This window comes from Haemaphysalis longicornis, unplaced genomic scaffold (genome assembly GCF_048455015.1).
Source record: "Haemaphysalis longicornis isolate Haplotype H1 unplaced genomic scaffold, Haemaphysalis longicornis Haplotype H1 scaffold_3, whole genome shotgun sequence".
Classification (NCBI taxonomy): Eukaryota; Metazoa; Arthropoda; class Arachnida; order Ixodida; family Ixodidae; genus Haemaphysalis; species Haemaphysalis longicornis.
This window is the reverse complement of record NW_027526335.1, coordinates 12305832-12329364: the sequence shown is the minus strand read 5'-3', so window position 1 is coordinate 12329364 and position 23533 is coordinate 12305832. Positions and strand designations below refer to the sequence as shown.

The window sequence follows — 23533 nt, the reverse complement described above, 5'->3', positions numbered from 1 at the left end:
CCGTGCTTGGCTCTCTTTGTGAATGAAGATTCTGTAGTGGATTGTCTGCCTCTCCCTCACTACGGTTTGACCACAGAATGCCCCCCAGACATTGCAAGACTACGGACACATCTCTTGTACATACGTGAACGTAGCTCCACATTGCATCTTTACACTCATACACAGTTCATTTGGTGCGTTTTCCTTCAATCAAGTAGGCAGCTTCTTTTTGCACTCCTTCTTTCACTTTCATGTGCTTTACACTGAACACTTCATCATGGGCTGTGTGCAAAAAGAGGAGATACATAGCGGCACTATCAGCATGGCAGGGACAGCCATTTTTGACACTCCAGTGGCTTCAGCACATATACTACTTCCAAGTACAAGAACATAGGGAACGTCATGGACACCTATGAGCGCCCTCCCATCATGACCACATGTTGCCCTGGTCCAAAGGCCTACCCAGAATTTTGAGTTTGGGGGGTGTCGAAATTCTCCTGGGGGGTGTATAAATCCCTGCCCTGGTTGCACGATCCCATCAGTCTTTGAAGTTCCATGCTTTCGCAGACTTCAGCAGGTGACCGGGAAATGGAAGCTACTCCCGTGCCAAATTATGGCTTGAACAGTACACAATGGTCGATTTTAGAAAAGAATAAATTGCATTTGTTTTTGCAGCAGACATCAGGTCAAATGTGGGCCTGGTTCTTAGTGCTGTTTGCAACTCAGCGTTCTTTGTAGAGGCTGGGCTGAGACGAAAAAAGCAGAATGGCAGAGAGCTTGCATTATACAAAGCTATAAGGCACTTGGAGCTGCACATTTGGGGCCCTGAAAAAGAAACTGGGCAAGCAAATAAAACTTCTTTCATACCTTACTCTTTGTTATGTTTCCTGCCTTCTAAATGTTGTGTCCCTCTATCCCATCGTACACATGCCAAGAAGGGCACAGTCGCTATGTGCACCGGCGCTGCAAGCGTTGCCTGCACTGTTTCTTGTCAAGTGCTCCATGGGGGGTCCTCAATTTCAGAGGAGAACACGTCTCAGTCAGCTATGGAGGGCAGGCAGGTAAAAACCAAGGTGAGGCTACCTGAAGCCAGAGCATGTGAGCAAGGAAGCAACAGATAAGGTAAACCAGCTAACACCCCGCTGACAGGGACAACGCACAATGCAGGAGGGTCAACCACTGTTGCCACACAACAACCATGCGCGACCAAGAGCACTGGCACTTCACAGCAGGTGACGCTTTGCTGCTTGCGGCGACATTCTGTTGTCAGAGGGGGAGGATGATGTTGCACTTCCCAAGTGTTTTCCTCTTTGGTGCTTTTAGCTAATACACAGACAATTTCTCAGGGGCTATTTCAAAATAAAAATTGAATTGAACAATTGAACTGAACTGTCCTTATATTCTTGCACATTGCAGCTTCGGGCAACCAATGCTGTTGCTGTTACATTCACAATCACAGGCGGAGACTACGGGGGGGCTCGGGGGCCCGAGCCCCCTGTAGTATTTCCAGGGGGGGAGGGGGGTCACAGACCCCCCCCGGGCAATGCTGATCCCTGCCCACCTTATTACCCAAAGTGTCATTACCAATGCCATTACCAGTTGACATTACTTTAGAGTTGCCTCTGCGTTTTCCTTAAACATTTATTGGGACTAAAAGCTTACTGCATCATTGAATTGGTGCAAACATGGATGGTTTACTTTCATACTTTCCATTTATTTTTTCAAATTCTTACCATAGGAGGACAAGTGCCCTGAAAGTGCATTAGAAGCATGTATGTATGTATACGTGATGCGTACATTTCATCATCCATCATCATCATGAACTGCAAATCGGGGCGTGGGGGGGGGGGGGGGCAATTCCCCCCCTTCCCCGGAAAAATGAAAACTCTGCGCCTATGCTCACAATCACAGATATAAAACAGCATTCCACTGTACGATACTCCCGCCATAAACAGTATTTCGCATAAAACGACGTTTCTCCAGAACCACAAATTGCATTTACATTCATTTTAATAACCAAGTGGGTGTCATTAAATAAAGACTGAAACGAAGAAATTCAAAAATGCATTGCAATTACAGACAAGACAGCTCAAATTTTAAAAAGCATGGTCACAAGGTTCTTGAATGGGGCCCTTAAATGCATTTCAAGGGACAGCAAACTTATTATTCTTCAGTGAAGAAAATGTCTCATCAATTGACTTTGCCTCAAAGCGAGCAAAATACACGGCAAAAGCTAAAAAAATCTGCACCAACTACACAACCCCTCAAACAACTGGTTTGATATGTAGTTTCGTAACTTCTGTTTTAATGGTCACTATGTATCTTTCAGCCCTCTCCACAGAAGCTACTACTGTATTTTTCAGTGTACAACTAGCGTTTTTTTTTTCTGAAATTTTCGTTGGTGCGTCTTATCCACCAGTGCGACTTACGTATGGAATGAATTTGGTACATGGCGGCCGCGCATGGTCCGCACTCGAAAAGGTGCCTGTGTGCTGCGTGATGTCAGCGCACGTTAAAAGAGACAGCTCTATGGTATAAATGAATGAATTATTTGTTAGTGAGTCGGAGGAAGAAGGCTTTGATGGTTTTGCCTAAACACCGCCTGTAAGTACATGCCATCTGTGTGTATCAATAGACCATTTTTGAGAAGTTCGTTCTGTCTAGACTTTGGACAGTAGATGCATGTGTCCAGCACTGGTTACCGGGGGATGCGTTCAGAGGCGGCAACCGCCGCAACCATGTGCTTTCACCGCACTTAACGAACTGGTCCTTTAGGAGTTTACCTGATTAATAAGTGCGTTATTTACACCGGTGCATCTTATATGTTTTTTTCGGAAAAACTGCCGTTTTCAGGGAGGTGCGATTTATAGAGAAGTGCGACTTACAGACCGGAAAATATGGTAATCACTTGGCTTTACCACACAACACGCAAGCTGTGCAAAAGAGGCCAAATATGAACAAATGCTGCACAAAACAGTCGTACTAATAACCTCTGCTTCCATAAGGAAATGGCACTGACAGTGCACAATGCGTCAATGAGTTATAAAAATTTCCTCCGCGCATCTACAAAGAGTAGTAGACCTGTTCGTAAATGATATGCAGGTTTTCTGGCTACAGCTGATCCAATACATTTTAGTGGCCGCCCCAGGTTTGTGTCCCTATTCTGTAACACTACCCTCCCTTCACAACAAAAATGCGCTAATCCTTTAGAACAGTGTGGTAGCCCTTGCAGACCTAAGCATATATGTTGGTCTGTATATTCACCATACTCTACACTGCAAGTCCTGGAAGTTGTTTATAACAAGTTAAAGGTTAATTCGGAGGAGTCTACTCAGGTGCACATTTTGATCCTCAAATTTCCTTTAATCCTTATCTTTATTATAAAGAAAGCGCTAGCAGTATCCTTTTTAAGGCTTTGCAAATGTTAATTTGTGTGTGCCAGCCATAATTGATGTCTTCACTTTGACCATTACCCGCCAGCCTTTTGCTGTTTTGCGGGTACAGCAAAAGCCAACAACAGCTACAACAGAACCCAACAGCAGAAGTCCGCATACAACTGTGCGCTGGACATACTCGTCAGAAACCAAGCATTGAAAAGCTCAAAAGCGAACTGTTCAACTACTTTATTAACACCGACAGCGGAAGTTTGGTACATGTGTTTTTCTTTAACAGCATGCGCACTGCCCACATGCGAAGAAACAAACCTCTCTCTCTTCCCAGCTTGCCTCACTCAGGCACTGTGCGGAGCCTCTTCTTTTTGTTGCCGAAGTTCAGCGCGCTTGTCCCTTTTACGCCAGACTCCAGTTTCCCGGAAATGGCTCCTCTCCTGCAGGTACTCTTCCCTGCACATGTGCTGGAACTCGGGGTCTTCGTACCTGGGCACGCACACAGTGCCAGAAACACTTGGCCTCATCTGTTTTGCCGTGCCCCAAACTCTATTTCCACAATAAACTATGAGGTTTATCTCTTAGGAAAGTGGTGTAGGACAAATAGGAAACAGCACAATTTAACCACATCACTTTATTTCCAATTATCGTTTGCTTACTACTTGTGTGTCACTATATTTACAACAAAGTAAAAATTTGGGCTGGCTGGTATATATTCAAGAAAAGCATGTACTACCAAGAAATGTACATGTACCAAGAAACACGCAAAAAAATTTGTTAAGTGCTGTAAAAATGCTGTCTATGAAATTTCTTTTTCACGCAAACGATGGTAAGTAGGACAAACAGGGCGATATATTAATGATCACCTGCGTGAACATGCGAACACACTGAAAGGCGTTCCTAACAGTCATCTTTTGGCTCACTGTAAAAAATGTGGATGCAAGCCTCTGTTAAAGAAGTGTCAAATCATCAAAAGATACAGGGACCAACGTACTCGCGAAATTTGTGATGCGCACCGCATTTATGAACATGATGACACGTGTGTGAGCGCTTCGTCATTGGCCCTACTATCAAAAGAAATAAGATATCTGTCCAATCCAGCCGCCCTGTAAAGTTTGCAAGCTTTTGTTTGTTTGTGTTCCCACCTCCCCCTTCATACCTTTATAAACCGTACACGGAAATAAAGTATTTGGTTGCTAGTCAGCGCTTCGTCCTGTTGTTCTTCCTCATCCTGTCCTTTGCACCGTTTTTGCTTTTCTTAGATTTACCGTTATGCTCGTAAAGCCAGGCAGAAAGTTCTGTCAAAAAAGATTCTAGGGTACAACATTCACAACTGTACCTACCACCAGCTAGGAAATTCAGCCTAGAAATACAAAGGAGAAAAATAAATAAATAAACCCACTGACTGGCACTTGTTCCTGCCATACAAAAGCTGAGCCCATTCTTTGATCCAACATTTTCTAACCTCATCGCTCCACGTTTATCATCCTGCCTCTTTCAGCTCCCCTGGCTGTCCCTCGGCAGAAACAATCAGCGACTCACATCACCGCATATGCAGTCCATCTTTCGTACTACATGTCCCACCAATGCCCGTATTTTTTCCCTTCAGTTCAGAGAGAGATACCCTCCACCACAGTTGACTTGGTCAACCCACAATGCGGGCTCTCCATCACTGAGCCCGCAGCAACTAAAGAAACCCACAAAGACCACGGAATAGCTGTTTCCCACTTTCTTTTGTCATCAGGCAAATCAGTGCCAAATCGGACCAGATTTAGGAGCAATCCCCAAAGTAGAGTAAGTTGCTATGACGGAAAATTTGACATCCACCTCAAATGTAGCCTATAATGGCTACAAAAGAAAGCTGTATAGATTTCTCAGAAACTTTGTAGCTAAAGAAAAATTTGTCCTGGTCCAGGATTTGAACCTGGGACCATTGCCTAAATAGGGCAGTTGCTCTACTAATTGAGATAACCAGCATGAGGCTAGAAGTTTCTAGTGCGAGAGCAAACTGATCAACAACTCGATGTGCTTAACAGGTATGCAACCATGAAGTTTTTGAGAAAGCTGTAGAGCTTTTGTTTGTAGCCGTACGGCTGCATTTGAGGCGAATGTCAAATTTTCCTTTGCGGAGGTAACCACCCATTCACAAAAAACCCACTTCCTCGTAGATTTCAGTAATAGCTATCCTTTGCAACGCAGACCCAAACACTTAGCACACCCCAAGCCTCGACAAGATTTCCACTTTGAGCCTTGCACAAATGGAGAGTACCAGTAATGGAAACTAAACTCTGATCTGAAAGGGCACGCCTCCTCTTAGGCAAAGCAACTTACTTCAATGCAACAACTGCTTTGTTTCTTCACTGCTCCTAGCACTGAGAGACAGACACACAAAAACACTCGCAAGCACTGCGCTTGGACTTGAAAGGTGACTCACCATTTCTTTAAGCATGCTTTGAGGGCATCATTCTCTCTCCGGCATTTGAAGGGCAACATCAGGCCTTCTCTCTTGCTGCATTCACCAAAGACTGCGAAGTAGAGAACGGCAGCTTCAGTGGCACCCCCAATGTGTGCCGTGCGCGGTTTCAGATTTCTTTTTTTTCCACTCATTGAGAGTACTCCGAAAAAACCCTTTAAGCATAAGATGCTACTACGAAGATGTCAATAAAGCACAGGGGTCTTCCTTTTCTTTTTGTATGAATCCACGCACTACTGCTCATAATAGCACAATGTTTGAATTATTTTAGCGTATTTAAGAAACTCTGTACTTCGTGACAACGTAACAAGCAGACATTTGTAACAGAGGCAGATGCGTCAGTCTTTTCAGCATGAAAAATCAGACCTCGCGGTTGAGGTACTCTTGCTGCAGGCATGGTAATCACAGGCCAGAGCACGAGAAACCCAAACAGCCGAGCGAGCGTTTACAGTATGTAAACGCTCATTGTAAGCTCTGTTTTCGCTACGTACTTTCCACCAGGTCCGCACACTTCTCCGTCCTTGCTTTGTCCCTCATCTTCTGCGGCACGAGAATTTCTTTTTCCACTCTTCTCAGCCGTCTGTCGTTTGGATCACCTGAAGGGAGCACAAGCTCGGTGTAAATACAGTGTTCACAAAGGTTCTGTTTTGATGGGATGCAGCGGTACCAACCCAAGCCATGAGGCCCGCCGGCGAAGCGCTCAGGCAACACCGAAGCACCACCGTGTTGTTCGTGCTCTGGCGACATGTAATAGGTGCATGCGTCGCCGTACAGTGAAAAAACCAGCAGCCAAGCCCGCCCTTGGGACCTGGGCGATTTAACGTTAAACGCGAGCAGTCACTGAAGCAACGAAGCTACGAACCGAAAACAAATCGGCGAACGCTATCGACATCAACACTGCTACAAATTCATGGACAACTAGCAGTCACTTGCAAAGCATGTGTTAGCATACCATTTAGCGCCATAAAAATTTAGGGTGGTTTGTTTATTTATCTAGGTGCTTACAACCAAATCAATCAATTTAACTAAATTAAAATATAAATTATACATGTTTTTGTGGGCAAATGAATAAACTTTGCTGTTTTGCTTTTTTAGTAAAACAATTTTTTGAGCAGCAAACCGGACAAACTTGAAAAGGCGCGGTAGAGTCATGTGTGGTGGCGCCACCTGAAATTCAGAGGGCCACCGCGGAGTGCCGAGTCATTTCGCTGCGCCCAAACTTCTGTGTAAGTATTCCTTCGTTAATTTCGGCATTCTAAACAACCCAACGACTGCCGGAAACTGCAAAGGGTGAATGCCCAGTGTCTGCAGTACAATTTTAGCTGTTTGTCGTCACCATCGCGGCTTACCTGACTTTAGTGCGGGTCCTGCTTTTGACGGCCGTCAAACGTTGTTGCTACCTGTTGTTTACTGTACCCCGTTTCTCTTCGCAGATTTTTAAACCATGGACCGTTTATTAAGATTAGGAGGAGGTCTCGGTCAGGTGTGTTGTCCTCTGCCTGTTACATACTTGATCCACTTTATTGAGAAGTGCAGTAACGCGTCTCTGGTGCCTCTGCGACGGTGGTGTGTTCTGTATTTCCAGGCGCCGCCACCCAGCGATGGCCCGGTGGTCGACACGGCAGAGCAAGTCTACATCTCATCTCTGGCGCTGCTCAAGGTATTCTGTGCAGATGAACAGACTTATGCCACTGCACGTGTGCGAGCTCGCAGCACTCTGTTTTGTGCGGCGTCATTGCTTCTATGGTTGCATAACTGCTCATCTAATTAAGCGTCAGAGTGTCGCACACGTTAAAGGACTTGGGAAATAACTTATGGTTTAGTGTACTGTTGATCTCAGCGGCCTAAACCCTCGGCTTCTGACCATACCGTGTGCCTTTTCAGATGTTGAAACACGGCCGAGCGGGTGTCCCCATGGAGGTTATGGGCCTTATGCTTGGAGAATTCGTGGATGACTACACGGTCCGGGTCATTGACGTCTTCGCCATGCCCCAGTCTGGAACGGTGAGGCCTTGTGCTGACTTCTCACTGGGTCTCAACGGTGAAGCCAAATCAAGGCAATGTAGCTGTATTTGTGCTGCATGCATGGGCAATTTACTGCTGCAGATTTATACCACTGTCAAACGTGCCTGTTTAAGTGCACTTCCACAGAGTACACTGGGCTAAAATGTCATTCGGGAGCAGCTAAACGGCAAACGCGAATGACACTTCACCGGAACGTACTTTAAGCTGAGTGTGTTCCCCACACACTTTACCGGGGCCAGCTTGCCGAGTAAGGAATCTCGTGAGCAGAAGTCCGAAAATCAAGAAAAATAACCTAAAACCGCGAGTTTTTAGTTGATAATAAGTAACGTTAAAAGTTAATTATAGATATATTGCTTATTTACTTTTACAAAACGAGAAGCAGCGACAGAAAACAAGAAAATAACCTCTCTCTCAACGACGTACCAGCACCACCTGGTGGGGTTTTGCTCCATGGCAGCTGTCCTCTGCGGCGTTCTCGTGGGTGGTTTCTTGTGGCCCTGTGATTGTGTTGCCGCTTCAGCCTTCTCTGTTATATTCCACGTTTTCAGATAATCTCCCCCAAACGGTAATGCTGCTGTTATTCGCTGCGCAGTGAATAACAGTGAATACATCAGCGCCGGTGTTCAGTCGCCATCCCGACTGTTTTTTGTGGACTTGTGGGAGGCGCCGATTGCGATTATTAACAATGCAAACACAACGAAATGTTTACATTGTTTCTCACGTGATCAAGAGGGGCGTTTCAAGAAATTTTGCATAATTTATGCCAGCTATCATCACTGACATCACGACAAAGGGCACTTCATTATGTCATTTAGCTGCGCGTAGTGAAAGTGTCACTCAGGAAGCCCGAGTGTACTCGGCGTAAGTGCACTTGAATAGGCACGTTTGACAGGGGTATTAGCTCTACTGCCATCTGAAGTACAGGGTGACGTCGTCATTGTGTGTGTCCAAGTGATGGTGGTTGAGGAAGCCCGAGTGTACTCGGCGTAAGTGCACTTGAATAGGCACGTTTGACAGGGGTATTAGCTCTACTGCCATCTGAAGTACAGGGTGACGTCATCATTGTGTGTCTTTTCTGATGGAGGCGAAAAGCAAAAACGCCCGTGTGTACAAGATTTCGGCGCACGTTAAAGATCCCCAGGTGGTCAAAATTAATCCGGAGCCCTCCACTACGGCGCGCCTCATCGCCTGCGCTGCGTCGGCGCGTTAAACCCTACAATCAATCAGTCATCATTGTGTGTGTCCAAGTGAAGGTGGTTGAGTACTTTTTGTTTTCATTTTGACACCACAGAAATTCACATTAGCAGCAAAAAAAAAATTTGTAGCTGGCAGGCATGGAGTGGCACTACTGTCATGGCCTAGGGGTAGACAAACATCGTGTTCGTTAACAGGGGAGCTAACAACACCAATGGGAGTTAGGTGTAATCATGAGGTAAGGGCATCAAGGTGTACTACATGTTCAAGAAGGCAGGGCACACATGGGGATAATGGGGATATAATCAGAACATCATGTATTGAGGCACTTTTTATTTGTGTCAAGAAAGTTACGGGGCACCGAAGCTTTCTCGTATGAGATGTGGGAATGCCTGAGTACCACTTATCGTTCAGTTTTGAAAAAACGTGGGGGGGGTATGGTAACCGCTGCCAATGGAAATTGCTGAGTCGGCCATGATTCACTTAAGAATGCTGTCATCGTCACTGACGAATATCCTGTGAGTGGATATGGGAGAATTTTGACCTTTGGCAAGTCATCGGGGTGACATTTTTGAGAGATACTTTTATGCATACTTGTGGTAGTTTTGTGCACTTCAAAAATAATGTATCCAGTCTCTTGCTACCGTGATTTTCCCATCAGTTAATTTTTGCTGCTACGAGGGTGTATCCGTATTTCATGTCAAAGCAAGCATATTGCGAGTGATTTCCCTTACTCGCTCCCTTGCCCTTCTTGTTCATGATGGTCTCCGACAATGTGCTTGGTTAGGGGTGTAGTGTTTTGTGATTTAATAAAAAACTCCTTCATTGGCCACAAATAATTAATTCATCGGACTAGCGAACATTAAGACAGGGACAAAGCTAAAGAGGAGACAAAACACTTGCTAGAACTTCAACTCAGTTTATGCCACTGAAACAGGGAAACACCAAAATGTACATGATATTGAAATGGTTACCATAAAAACGCAGCAAAACAAACAGTATAGCTCATATCACGGGCCACATTACAGCGCCGGCCCATATCACATGGCGTAAATTGAACAGTGGCAAGGAATTCAATTTTTTGGAGAGGGGAAGGTGGTTGCGCATGGGTGACGGATGGATTACTGTACACACTTGTGGGTCTAATTTACACCATGTGATATGGGCCGGCACTGTAATGTGGCCTGTGATATGAGCGATACTGTTTTGTTTGTTTTACTGCGTTTTTATGATAACCCTTCCAAATATCATGTGCATTTTGGTGTTTCCCTGTTTCTGTGGTGCAAACTGAGTTGAAGTTCTAGTGTGTGTTTCGTCTCCTCTTTAGCTTTGTCCCTGTCTTAAAAGAGTACTGACACGAAAATTTTATGTTCCACTTTTATTGCTTTTATCAATGCTTAATCGTCTGGCGAACCCGAAACGCCACTTTAAATACTTCAGCACGTGATAATTAATTACATTAAACGGCCTGAAAATCATTTGTTTCAAATTCCCGCGCTTTCATCCTGAAAGGCGCATATGACAGACTCCCGGCATGTGCCACTGCTTTGTGCGGACGTCAAAACACTGCGGAGGCCAGTGGGGGCGTTGTTTCTACTGCGCCGCCGCCGGAGCTGAACGGCTGAGCTGCCTGAAGGTGCTAGGCCTACCATTGCGGCAGAAATTCGATGACCGCTTTCAATAAAAGTCCTGATGGCGACTTCTATTGCGATTCCGGGCTATATTATCGCTTCCTTTCCTGTGTGTGGAACTTTATTTTTGCCAACAGTGCCTTTCTGGGCAGTGGTTATGCCTGTAGCTCTGTCTACGTGCACCCATTTGTGAATGCGCTGGCGCCTGCTCGCCGCTCGCGGGGCGGCGCGCGTGAAGTGATGTCACGAGTTTTTGACGAGCGATGTCGCGTCACTTCTTTTGGCTATCATTGGATGATGTCGCGCTGATGTCCATTTGCTGAGTACCTCTCCACGCGCTGCTCTGTCGGCGCGATAAATGAGATCCAATTGAAGTATGTTCTTCGCGTCGCATGCCGCTCATATTTCAGCCAGGGTATTCTGTTGAGTAAAGGAAGCGAACTGTACAAAAATATTAACGCCGAAAATTGGTGTCAGTATTCCTTTAATGTTCACTAGTATGATGAATTCCTTAGTTAGTAACCAACATGCCCAACTTAGCACTTGAGTTGGCCACAAATAGCATAAAATATAGTATTACAGTCCCATGAAAAATGCTGTGTTGCTCGTTATATGTACTTCACCCATGTCTGACAACGCATACAGAAAGTGCGCTATGACCTCCTCCTTTCCCCCCTATCCTTACTCCTTTGCAGGGCCCCATGGCCTGTCACTTTAATAGTGTTTCACTCACTTACTACAGCCTCAAAGTTTGCAGGTGTATGTTAAGAAGTGGTGCCTACAGTGTATCATTCTGTGTCAATTTCACCTGTTACACTGGTGACATACTTTCATAGCCTCTTTTTTTTTTTTTTTTTTTTTAAACAGAAGGGGGCGGGGAGTGTGCTACTCAAGGGGGTTAGTACCGAACATTGTCTATTGAAAATCCTGTGCAGGGTGTGAGTGTGGAAGCAGTGGACCCCGTTTTCCAAGCCAAAATGTTGGACATGCTGAAACAGACCGGGAGGTACGTTGCCTGTTTATGTCCCCACAGTTCTGCTTCAGTGTACCTCTGTACCCTATAGACAGCAGTGAATTGTGAAGCCATTCAGTGGGTGTGACGACGCAATTCAAGGTGCACTGCTTTGCACAGTTGTTCTAGTAAAAATGTAGACTCTCACGATGGAAAAGTCAGCAGGTGAAGCAACATCAGAAAGTGCTTGCACAGTGTAGACTGTATCAATTCACCTGCCTCAGCGGAATTTTGTTGTACACGGCTTGTGAGAAAGTGGTTGAAAGTCCTCTAGAAAATACGTATTATGGAATTCTCATGTCACACCAGCAATGCCAGCTTTTCTTTGAAGTTACCTCTTTAATGCTTTTGCATTAAAATTTGGCTGGAGGCTTGTAACTGTACCTCTCAGTGGGGTAGCACAAATAGAAATTATGGGAGGGAAAAAGTTTTCCATGAGCGAAAAACGTCAGCTCCAGTCAGGAAGTTGGTATGCAACCTCAAATGCTGTTTATGAGTGGGTACAGAGGTCGAGTTGGAAGTAAGTTCATCCTGTTTAAGCCTTTTGATGCTCAATGTTGCTCAGGAGCAACAACTCAAACAATATTTTTTTTCTCTCGCACTTTGTGGTTTTTTCAACATCTGTCAACAAACAAAGGTTCTCGGATCTTCAAAAATTAAAAAAAGTGAGGGCAGCATGTACTTTCGTGCGCTAAAAAATGTATTGTTTATGTGTGTCAACTCGCGTCGAACCCAGGGGCTCGAAGGACTAGTGACAGGTAAGTGAAATTGTGCAATTTTGTTGTTATTACAAATGACAGCAGTGCAAATTTTACGTTAGTGTAGTCAGTTGAACCATAAATCATGCTGATCAAGGTAGCTTTCTTGTTCAACTGATATCTGGGCAGCCAGTTCCCAGTGTTTCCCAAAGCCCAGTGTGTCCTAGCGTCCGTCCTACTGAATCAAATTTTTTTCTGACTTTCTATTTGTGATGTCCAAAGTCGTTTCAGATCATAAAAATGTTTTCGCACGCTTAAGCAACTTAATAAAGTTTTGGGCATCAAAGGATTAAATGTTTGTCCGTGAGGCAGAGTGAGCTGATGACATTGCATGTGGTTATAAGAATCAACCCCCACTCCCCACAAAACCAAATGTGGCTGTGCCCTGAACGACGTCTGCTTGTTGGGGGTGACTGACCTGTGTTCCTTTCCCTGTTGCGCGCAGGCCCGAGATGGTTGTGGGCTGGTACCACTCCCACCCTGGCTTTGGCTGCTGGCTGTCCGGAGTGGACATCAACACACAGCAGAGCTTTGAGGCCCTCTCCGAGCGGGCTGTGGCCGTGGTCGTTGACCCCATCCAGAGTGTCAAGGGAAAGGTGCGTCCGCTCACAGGCTACGCTTTTCTCTCTCTCTGCAAGCATTGCTTACGTCCTGCTCCTGCATTTCGGCGTCTGGTGGAGCACTAGCTTTTGTGAAGTCCGTAATGGTGGCTGCCATGCGTCTGCACATATGCACATCACTCCTCGTCCCTTCATATTGTTGCTATACAGTGAGGATGAGTGCTTTGTTCAAAATGGTCAGCAGTACTGAAAGTTGACATTGTCACAAAACATGCACACCCTCCTTTTTTTTTTTATGTGCGAGCATTTATAAACAACTGTTTCCAGAAATCAGTTTCATGTATGTCACAAGTTAAAGGGCCCTTTTGTTAACAACAGGTCGTAGGGCTTGACAGGCAAACGTATGTGAGGTGTATGTGCAGGGATGAGCCCCTGTGCAGAATGCTTATGCGCTATCATCGTGCATTTCCCACTCGGGAGTTTCGACAAATATTTTTATCCAGTCATTGTGCATGCATTTGTGTTGCATGCCATGACGCCACTGCCCCTCAAGCGAACACCAGTGCACATTTGACACAGGTTTGCGGGCTTTTTTTTTTTCGCGGTGTTTCCCCCCCCCCCCCTTTTTTTTTTTCCCCCAAAGTCCACATGAATTCTTTGCTGCATTCGTGGTCGAGAGCCATGCATGTAGAGGCTCTAATACCAGCTGGCCTGCCACTGTTATCCTGTGGCCCCAGTGTTGCCATTATTCATTTTTACAACTTATTTATTTACATACCTTAAAGGCCCGAATGGGCATTACATGGGGAAGGGGGGGGGAGGGGGGGGGGGGATAGTGTGGGGTTAGGATCAAAAGTACAGTACATTTTTTCAGCAGGACGGAACAATGAAGGCAGGGATGCTGTACATCACTATAGCATCGAGAAACTGAAAGTTCAATCCAGAAACAACGCCAAACAACAATACATTTCATTGAATGGAAAAAGAGTCCATGCAAATGACACTTAAAAGCAAAAACAAACAAGCGCTATCAGTGCACTCAACTGGAGGGGGAAAAAATAGAAAGAAAAAACGAAAGAAAGATTCCTACGAATCTCACATTCATTTGAAAGATTCATTCTTGTGTAAACCCCCGTTGTGCCCTTGCATCATTTCCAGGTGGTGATTGACGCCTTCCGCCTCATCAACCCCAACATGATGGTCCTGGGGCAGGAGCCTCGGCAAACCACGTCCAACCTAGGACACCTCACAAAACCTTCTATTCAGGTACGAGGGCAGGCACTGGGCGGCAACGTCCCTAAAACTTGTGTGGCGGCCAGTAGAAGAGCGAGTAGGCAGCATGAATGTCAAAAAAACCTGGAGCTTGCTTATGCGGGGGCTGTGTAAGAATCGCCTGTTGTTGACAAGCATAGCAGTAGTATATTACGTGTGATAATAAGAATGTTGCACCCTTTCAAGCCGATGCTACTTGCGTAAACTTAAATGTGGGCTTGGACTTCTATTGAAATGCTGTATCGAGAGGTGATGCAGTCAAACCCTGATATGCCAAATCTGTATTCGCATGTGGAAACTTCATCAATGTTAGGTTGATGTTCCTGTGATTCTAAAGCAGGAAAATGAAAAAGATCAGTGAATTGTCAGTTTCAATGGAGGGTTGACATAGCAAGGTTTGCCTGAAATGCACAGCCTGTAATTTTTTTTAAAGGTGGGGTGGGGTGGTATTGCTGACAGTCTTTTTCTTTTCTTTTTTTTTTTAAGTTTTTAGTCTCTGAATTTATTAGGGACATAAAGACCTTTGAAACGTGCGAGTGTAAACAAATTATTGCTAGCCATAAATGAGGATGTATGGATTTGGTATTGTTTCCTGCCATCACAGCAAAGTGAGAACTCCTCACATACTACTGACTAAGCAGTAGTGCCTATTGCCTGCTCCATGTTTATCTATGCTCAGCCAAATTGTAAAAAAAAAAAAAAAAACATAACCCTCACACGAGCATGTGAAGGATACTTCATGGGCATAGGTTTTTTTGTCCTATCCTGACGCATGCTCACTGTGTGAAGTTATATAAACTTAGTGGTGATGAACAAAATCAACAGTTTTGTAGCCAAAACTTTTGGTTGCAAGATGGGTGGCCTTAGCGATCACCTGAATGTGCATGGTCCCTCTAAATAGCGAAAAGATGGCACATGCAGAGGAGCTGCTTTTTCTTTCTTTGCTACACTTTTTGCGACTCCTTGCAGCACTCATTGTGTTTACACTTATCTCGCAGGCTCTAATCCATGGTCTCAACCGTCACTACTACTCCATCTCAATAAACTACCGCAAGAACGAGCTCGAACAGAAGGCAAGTTCTTCACTTTAAAGAATATGCGGCAGCGTGTGCCCATGTCTTGGATTTTTGTGTGATGGTATGTAACCCTGTGTGGTGTGGCTGCTTTTTTCTTCGTTGTGCAGATGCTGCTAAACTTGCACAAGAAGAGTTGGACGGACGGCCTGACGTTGCAGGACTACGACCAGCACTGCCAAGTCAACGAGACCACAGTGGCGGAGATGTTGGAACTGGCCAAGGCATACAACAAGGTCGGGCATGCTACTCACTCATTCTCTGCAATGGGGCCTCATTAAAATGTAATTGGGAGGGCGGGGGGGGAGGCAGAAGTACTAGAGACGAAATGTTAGTACGGTTAAAAATCGGTTACGACAAAGGTGGGGTGGGGGGATATTGGTTTTGTGTTTTTAGTTACAAACGTGGCTTGCATGTGTGTTCATTTTTTGCAGCAAGTTTCACACTTTACATGACTGTAGGCAAGGTTGATGTACGTATTAAGGTTTCACTACAGTTTGTGGCAACAAAAAAAGTTGATGTGCTTAGGGACATGCACGTGTTACAACCAACTACCGCTGTTCATTGAACCATTTGCAGAGTGAGGTGAAAGCCATCATGGCACAACAATGTGTGGCGTGTTTCAGGCTTACCGTAGAATCTCACGTATAGCGAGGTTTTCTCATGCTTACCACCTAGAGGACAAGCATCAGGTTGCTAGTGCAGTCTAGTCCACTTTTAACAGTATCCAAGTGTCGAAGAAACCCCATCGTTATAACCGATAATTGTTTTATAAGCGGGTTGCGAAAAAAAGAAGAGGAAACAGAGCTCAAAACATCGTATTCGCATCCAGGCAAGGTAGTACTGCTACATATTTGCAGAAAAGAAGCCACAGTCCGCCAGCTTTGTTTGCTGCAGGCAAACCTGGCGCACATCTTTTCCAAGAGCATCTCATCTATAAGTGCCTCTCCCAGCTGAGCGAAAGCGGCGAAGAGTCCTTGGCGGAAACTAAGTCCCTGAAGGACTATATCATGCGTTGGGCCTCCTGCGAAGACACTCCCTGAGTAGGCTGCGCAACCGCATCAGTCATCACTGTCAGCGCTGTCCGCAGCACATATCCGCGCAGCGATTGCCTCTTCACCAAGGCACTCCAACATTTCCAAAGCATTGGCCCGACATCCCTTCCGCGGAAAAATGGAAGCAGCTGAAGAGGCACCCAGTTAAATTCAATGTGGGCTGCATGTGACACAACAGAACGCACCATGTGAACGCGCAAGCGGGCGCGGGGACGATGCCAAAGTGGCGGCGCCGGGAAAGGGGTTCGGAGGAGAAGCTGCTCTCCTCCTTCCTCGCTTCCTTGTAAGCGGTGCAGTCGACTCGTTTTCTGAGGGGGTGGAAGGGATTGTGGTGCCTGCCGCCGCCACAGCCTGCATGGAGAGCCGGTGGAAGCTCGCATTTCTGGTGCGCGCTGTGACCAGATTCAATCGTTATACAGTGTAGACCGCTTATAACGTATGTCGCGGGCGCTGCAAAAATCCGCACTATAACCAAAACACGCGCGAATTCAACCACATCGCCACCTATCTCTCAAGTAAACCTATATTTATCATCACTCAAACGCACAGCACTTAAAAACGAAGGCACGGTCTATATTTCGTATTATTTTTAACATCAGCCGCTGCTGCAGGGCAAAAGCGCAGTCTCACACACGGTGAGCGCGGCTTTAACTTCCGTTTTGTTTGTTTTGAAAGACCATGGCTGCGTTTTTAGCGTCTATGAACAGACACCGCAAGACGTGATAAGAACGCCAGGGGGATTTTTTTTTTTTTTTTACCCCACCTTGTGTTCACGATGCCGAAGGCGTCTGCTTATCAGCGCAACGTACTGGTGGTGGAAATCTTCGGCTTCGCGCGGCTCGAATGTTCGGAAAGGGAAAGAGCGGTGGCTTATCTGCAACAGCGTTCTAAAGCGTGAACCGCGTGGTAGATCTGGTATCGCGAAAACATGCAGTGCACGCCAGTGCGGACACAACTGGCGTAATGTGGGCGGCGCGGTAAGAGGCGGCAACATGGCGTCGGCACTGGCCATGAAGCGGTGCAGGCAGTTCCAGTAAGTTCCAGCGACCGCTTCTAACCGATCGCTGAAATGCCGCACGGGGCACAAGCGAAGATGCTCATGCAAGAAAAGAGCTAATACTGTGGGCGAAAAGTGGAATATAAACTGCCATCCACGCTGCTTGTGAAAGCGCCCATCAAAAAGTACCGCAGTGGTAAGCCTAAACATCTCTGGCGCGGCTAGCCGGCTCAGAGCGCTTCGAATCTCCCGCCATTAGGTACGCGTCTCCCCATTGGTGCAAGTCGTCAGGCTCCTCCCACTGCCACGCGAAGAAGCCATCGCGAGCGCGAAATCGTCGACACAAGCACGAAAAAAAAAAAAAAAAACACGCACAATGCCGATGTGCGCGAAAACGGGCCATGCGGTTCACAATTAATAAAATCAACTTGCCGTGCGCGGATGGGGAGTCTCGCTATCTTCCGAGGTGCATCAAGCAAGGACAGTTGTGGTTATCAGGTACGCACGAACTAAAGGGTGCCTATTTTTTTATCTTTGGGTGTCTACGTTAGAGGAGAGCAACGGGTGCACGCTGCGTCAGATGGCCGATTTCATCCTTTCTTTTTCTTTTGCTACCCTAAAACGATGCCTCAGCTGCGCCGGTAGATCAGCAGACCCGCTGAAAAACCGCACTATAAACGGTATTGTGCTTCGGCCAACTGCATCTTAAGCGGTATTGAGTTCTATGGGAGGCAAACCGGTGGTCACAAAAACCCGCGTTATATCCGGTCCCGCACTATTGGCGGTGAGCGCGAACACAGGCGGCGCTGCGAAGCGCGCCTCCGTGACGTCAGCTTAGGGATTCTCGCATTTGTCGTCTGCTTCACTCAGGATCGCTCTCCCTGCTGTTTCTTCGCGCTCGGTCAACGTCTGATACTTGTCCGCACCAGAATTGGCGTGTGGGTAACTTTTTATCATAATAATAGGCTTAAAATCGCATACACTAGCTCATGGTGTCAATTAAAGTATAGTTTTGGATACCGCTACGGGAGAAACATTGCCGGCGCCACCCCATTCCTTGCGAAGCCGGTCCTGTGCGGAGCGCGAAGAGTCGGAGCTAGGCGTCAGCTTCTCATGTAAGCATTCGAACAGAAGGAACAGTCAGCTGCTAATAACCGACAACAGCGAAAATGGAAGACCAAAACAAATTCTAGGCCTTCAGGGCTGTCGGCTTTGGCAGAAGGCATCATGATTCCCGGTAATCATATGTAAGGTAAAACAGTTTTTGCAACCTTGCCGAACGCTCGAACGCGTTTTGTCACATCACTTTACGTTGTCAAGGCATGAAAGTTTGCCGAAATGCACTATAGACTGCAAAAACTGTAGGTTGAGTTCCAAATAACCCAGTGTGTATATACGCGCGTGCTGATTCTATACCAGGCATCTAACCAGTATGGAGGTTTATTGAGCAAAACGAGCCACGTCTTCGTTAAATTTATAGTAACACATATATGTTTGTTAAAACCTGGAGGGATATTTCGGAACATTTTGCACAGCCATATCTTCCCGATATTCGGATATTCGTTATAGGAAAACTGGACTCAAGAGGAGGAGGAGGAGGAGTAAGGGGAGGAGGGGAAAACTTTGTTTAACAATTAAATCGATCTGGTTAGTGGGCCGGGCCCTCAGGCCAGGACAAGAGAGTAAAAGTAATTTTCTTCAAATCATAGAACGCCATCCCGAGTAGAATAGGATTTGTTCTTCGCGCCTGGAAGGGTTGAAAAGCAATAAAGAGCTACTTGCAATTCTTCTTCGGTTTCGAGTCTTTTAATATATGCAGGTATACTATTTATTACGTTAGTTAGCGAGTATATCATGCCTTCAACACCGTAATCATGTCATCATTGTTCGAGTTGAGAGTCAGTTTGTTATGATAACGATATAATTACGATAGAAATTCGGAGCACAAAAGCCGCCTTCGAGTACTGTGGACGACGTTGTTTAGGGCGCGATCGCGGTGGCGTAGCACAAACCTTCTCATTGTATTTGCATGTGAATAAACAAAGCACGCTACGGATATGCACCTTCTTGCACGCAACCGTAATGAAAGCCAATTTGTGAAGAAGGGAATGTATGCCATACAAAATGAAGGAAATATCCACACGACCTTTGTGAGGCTCCCAAACATCCCGAAAACTCCTAATAAGAAGTTGGTGACGGTGCAGAAAAATTAATGCGTTGGGCAGGGAAAAAAAAGCAAGAAACATTAATCCGATACAACACAGGTACGTAGTATGGACTGTTTGGTACGTAGTATTACGTAGTATTGCTTGGTACGTAGTATTAGACTGTTGAGTCTTCATAGAGCATCTCAGAAATACTGCAGGGACGCCTACGCATTTCGAATACTTATCGAGAAGCTCTGATCGCTGATCCTCGCGAATAAGCAAGAAAGGACGAGTTACACACGATCTTCTGACCGATACTCTGAAGAAAGTTGTTCTCTATCTCTTCGTGTGTTGCAAACTTGTGGGGGATACATCTTCGAATTATTCAGATGCGTCAGAAGCTGGCAAAATAACTGAGTCGCTAGAAATACGCTTTTTAACGCACTACAGCAACGAAGCTGGTGATTTCTAGCCCAGGCACTGCTGCCCCTCACAAGCGGAGTGTAGCAGACGACAGCGGCGCGAGTCCCTAAGCCGACGTCAGAGCCAGGGGGCGCCACTCAAACATCTCACCGCCAATAAGCGGTTACATTATAAATGGTCTACACTGTATCCGATATTGCAGCACTGGTGCATTGTAATCAGCAGTTTATTTTACCACGGAACACATACAAAAGTGGACAGTGCCATAGTTGTCCATCGTTATATCCATTATATTGTTATAAACAGTATCATTATAAGTGGACTTGACTGTAGTGCCCCAGTGTGCGTCTATGGGGTCATCCAAAAGTCGGCAATGCTAGCTTTTTCCGACATATGTACAGTAGGCACTTGTTGCCCGCTTGAGTGTGCCAATTGAGGTTTTAAGCTTGCTTCTTGTGTTTATCGCAGTCTCTGGAAGACGAGGAGAAGATGACTCCAGAGCAGCTGGCCATCAAGAATGTTGGAAAACAGGCAAGTGCACAACAGGAGAAGGCGTTCTGGGTTTTTTTTTAATTATTCTTATTGATTGTTTGTTTTTCCTTGTCATTTTAAGTAGGTGGTATGAAAATCTGATGGTGGCAACTGATCGGTCAGGCTTCAGGCTCGTTTCTCATTTTTGCAGTGCAGAACTTTTTGACATGCAGACAGGGGTGCAACAGCTGCACCAGTCGTGCCATTTTGATGCAATCTTATATTTGTGAGCCAAGCTCCACTGAAACCATAAAATTTGTTCAAATTTTGCCACGCCGCGCCCAAACGTACGATTAAGTTCAAGATTTCTGTTAGTGGAAAATAAATGACGCCTTGGCAGCCCGAGGTTCGTGGGTCAACCAGTGAATCCAATCGCACCAAAGTCGTGCAGACAGCCCTTCGCATGCAGTTCATAAAGCCTGTTCTAGTTCACTGTACCTATGCTGAAACTGAAGTCACTACGAAGTGTGTGAAGGGACTTTGGCGCACACTAGTGCGTGATATGCTTGTGGTGTATTCGATGAAACAGTCGCCGTTTGGACATCGTCACTGTACCTGTCCAACACACTGCTTCTTTTGTAGTAGCAGAGCTCATTCGCACACGGTGTCGCTAATATGCACCATACATACTATTGGCTGAAATACGGAGACTGGTCAACTGATTTTGACTTCGGCGTGAGTGCGGTGACCCCTGTACTGTTAAGCATGGGAAAAGGGCAAATGAATGAATGCACAATATGGCTTATCGCCGATAATCCAATCTCAATCAGCTTCTTCAGTTACCTGCTCAGAATCGCGTGTGGCATTGCGCTGTTGGTGCTACTGTAATGTAGTGCACGCATTTAAGGCGACAACCCAAAAGTGGCGTTCTCTGCTGCCACGTCCTTGCATGTGATTGCCAAGTGCACTGCGGAGGCACGGAGTGCATGTTGCTTGCAGTAATGAAAGCCCCTCGCTGTATCCCTGCAAGCGGTGGCGAGCGGAGCAGGTACAAAAAACGGGCTGGTGCAGTAAATGCAGCAAGTGCCCCGGCGATGATAGCGTAAGCGTAGTATGTGACGGGCTCCACTAAACAAGCAAGCGGTCGGAAGCCTTGACCAAACTCTGATAGTTAGCGAGCACAAAAATGAAGGCAAAGCATTGTTACTATCCTGCCTATGACGTCTGCACTGGTCATGTATCTGCTGCTAGTTAGTGTCCAGTCGCTTGCAAGAACAACTTTGTCTTATTTGTATCTGTTGTGGCCAGGTGGAAGAGCTCTTTGGTAAACAATTGGGTTAGTTCTAGTCATGTAAAAGGCATTTTGGAGTATGAATGAAAATATTATTCATAGTTTTTATACCATTCTTTCTTTGTTTGATCTTTTTAACTTTAGTGTTCAGACAATCCTGCTTTGCTGGTTGGCACAAATAGACCACGCTTTGCAGCTTTCTGCAGAATTCGTTGGTCACTTCTAGAGGACCTCGCCCACTGAAGTGTTAAACTGTTCGCACATGTTTTGTATTACACTGCTTTCAATTTGGGATTTGGTGCTCCAAAATGAAGGTGCCTTTGTTCCCGTAACCTGCTCCAAAACCAAAATTTTTCTGGTCCTAAAATTGCTCCAAATCATGTTTTGGCTGTTGCATTCCTGTGGAGACCTTCGTTTCTGAAACCTTAAGTGCAGCTGTTCATGTTTTAGCAGGAAACTCTTAATTGAGCCTTTCCTTTGCATGTGGTTGTTGGGGAAGTGCGCTTGTCATTTCTTTTTTGTCACACAGCGCAATTTGTGTGGGTCCAGCAAAGCGTTTGTACATTGTGTGTCCCTCCCCCCACCCTACGCACCATCGAGCTTAGGAGTTGCACTGCTGCCAAGTTTGTTATGAATCTCACTCGTGCACTGGATCATAACATCTTGAGGGGGAGGATTTTATTCAGATTATCTATGCCTTGCACCGAAGAAAATAAAATTACGTACGTACGTCACGATGCATAATCAAAGTCATCATATGATGGCCCCTTCCTTACTAACCAGTAGATGTGAAGGTGCACAATGGCGGGTGGGATCACTGTCATTCTCATAGGAGATAGTGATAGTTATTTTGTTACTCACTAACTTTTGTAAAAGACATGGGGCCTATGCGAGGCCTTCTGCTCATGTGTGATGGATGCGTAAATAGAAGGGTACAATGACAACCTCTTCCCTTTGGGCAGTGGATCCCTCTCCACACGAGGTATCAAGGGAGACAGTGCCACGTCTCCTGCTCCCCTTTGCTAATTGAAGAAATTAAGCCTCGATGTCCTTTGTTCTTACTTCCAGGACCCCAAGCGGCATTTGGAAGAGCGGGTGGACATCCTGATGACGTCAAACATTGTCCAGTGCCTTGGGGCCATGCTGGACACCGTGGTGTTCAAGTGACAATGTTTCAGAAGAGCCGAGTGGTTGCAACTGCAGGAAGAGAGTCCAAGATTGGGCACTCATTGCCTGGAATGCTCACATGTGTGGCCAAGAGAGCTTTTAATTAAAACTGTTGTGCAACCAGTGCTGCCGTGTCGCTTGGTCGTTTCAGTATGGGTGTATTCTGTACACGAGAAGTGGCTCGAAGACTTGTATACGTCAAGTCAGGATGATGCTTAACTAGGCGTGCTACAGTGTCACAGCTTTCAAGTCTAATGTGTTATATTTCAAGAAATAAATGTCGGGGGGGGGGGGGGGGGATCAGACTGTCTTTTTAGTTCCCTTCAGACCAAACTAGCCAGTGTACCGATGTGGTGACTGCCACAAAGACAGTACTTTGTGACTGTCTGCGAATATTGACTCATTAGTTCAGAACAGTCAAAAGCATAAAGACTACATGCTAAACAACTTTTGTTTCATCACTTATTTTTCAGCAATTGCTAAAAGTGCACCATATTATCCAGGTAAACCGCCTCCTGCAAGCACTTGTGGGGTGTGCCAAACTGAACCGTTCTGTACTGCAAGGCAGTACTGTCAGCAGGGCATAGCTGTAAAGCTTACGAAGCGTGCTGGTGCTTGC

General features: G+C 45.8%; 2 protein-coding genes across 3 annotated transcripts; one reads left to right on the top strand and one right to left on the bottom strand.

The window, feature by feature from the left end:
• Positions 1 to 3585: 3585 nt before the first annotated feature.
• On the bottom strand, positions 3586 to 6714 carry LOC144173973 (COX assembly mitochondrial protein homolog). The gene is made up of 4 exons (XM_077702364.1): positions 6510 to 6714; positions 6330 to 6434; positions 5800 to 5890; positions 3586 to 3854 (listed from the first exon to the last, which is right to left on the bottom strand). The coding sequence occupies exons 1-4, from the start codon at positions 6583 to 6585 to the stop codon at positions 3710 to 3712; spliced, it is 417 nt and encodes a 138-aa protein (XP_077558490.1). The 5' UTR covers positions 6586 to 6714; the 3' UTR covers positions 3586 to 3709.
• A 243-nt stretch (positions 6715 to 6957) lies between these two features.
• Positions 6958 to 23039, top strand: Rpn11 (regulatory particle non-ATPase 11). 2 transcript variants are annotated; one of them, XM_077702359.1, is made up of 11 exons: positions 6958 to 7064; positions 7272 to 7321; positions 7424 to 7498; positions 7723 to 7842; positions 11624 to 11694; positions 12904 to 13054; positions 14177 to 14284; positions 15289 to 15363; positions 15474 to 15599; positions 20454 to 20516; positions 22816 to 23039. In XM_077702359.1, exons 2-11 carry the CDS (start codon positions 7283 to 7285, stop codon positions 22912 to 22914), a joined length of 927 nt encoding a protein of 308 aa, XP_077558485.1. In that variant the 5' UTR covers positions 6958 to 7064; positions 7272 to 7282; the 3' UTR covers positions 22915 to 23039. The 2 variants fall into 2 exon arrangements, with proteins under 2 accessions (XP_077558485.1, XP_077558486.1); XM_077702360.1 differs by lacking the exon at positions 6958 to 7064 and adding an exon at positions 7065 to 7128.
• Positions 23040 to 23533: the final 494 nt, after the last annotated feature.

Excerpts from the sequence above, each read along its gene's own strand:
- LOC144173973 (XM_077702364.1), bottom strand. The coding sequence starts at position 6,585 with ATGTCGCCAGAGCACGAACAACACGGTGGTGCTTCGGTGTTGCCTGAG. Across the intron at positions 6,435-6,509 it reads CGGCGGGCCTCATGGCTTGG|GTGATCCAAACGACAGACGG; the intron begins GTTGGTACCGCT and ends TGCTCCCTTCAG. Across the intron at positions 5,891-6,329 it reads GTGTGCGGACCTGGTGGAAA|TCTTTGGTGAATGCAGCAAG; the intron begins GTACGTAGCGAA and ends TCTACTTCGCAG.
- Rpn11 (XM_077702359.1), top strand. The coding sequence starts at position 7,283 with ATGGACCGTTTATTAAGATTAGGAGGAGGTCTCGGTCAG. Across the intron at positions 7,322-7,423 it reads TAGGAGGAGGTCTCGGTCAG|GCGCCGCCACCCAGCGATGG; the intron begins GTGTGTTGTCCT and ends CTGTATTTCCAG. Across the intron at positions 14,285-15,288 it reads TCACAAAACCTTCTATTCAG|GCTCTAATCCATGGTCTCAA; the intron begins GTACGAGGGCAG and ends CTTATCTCGCAG.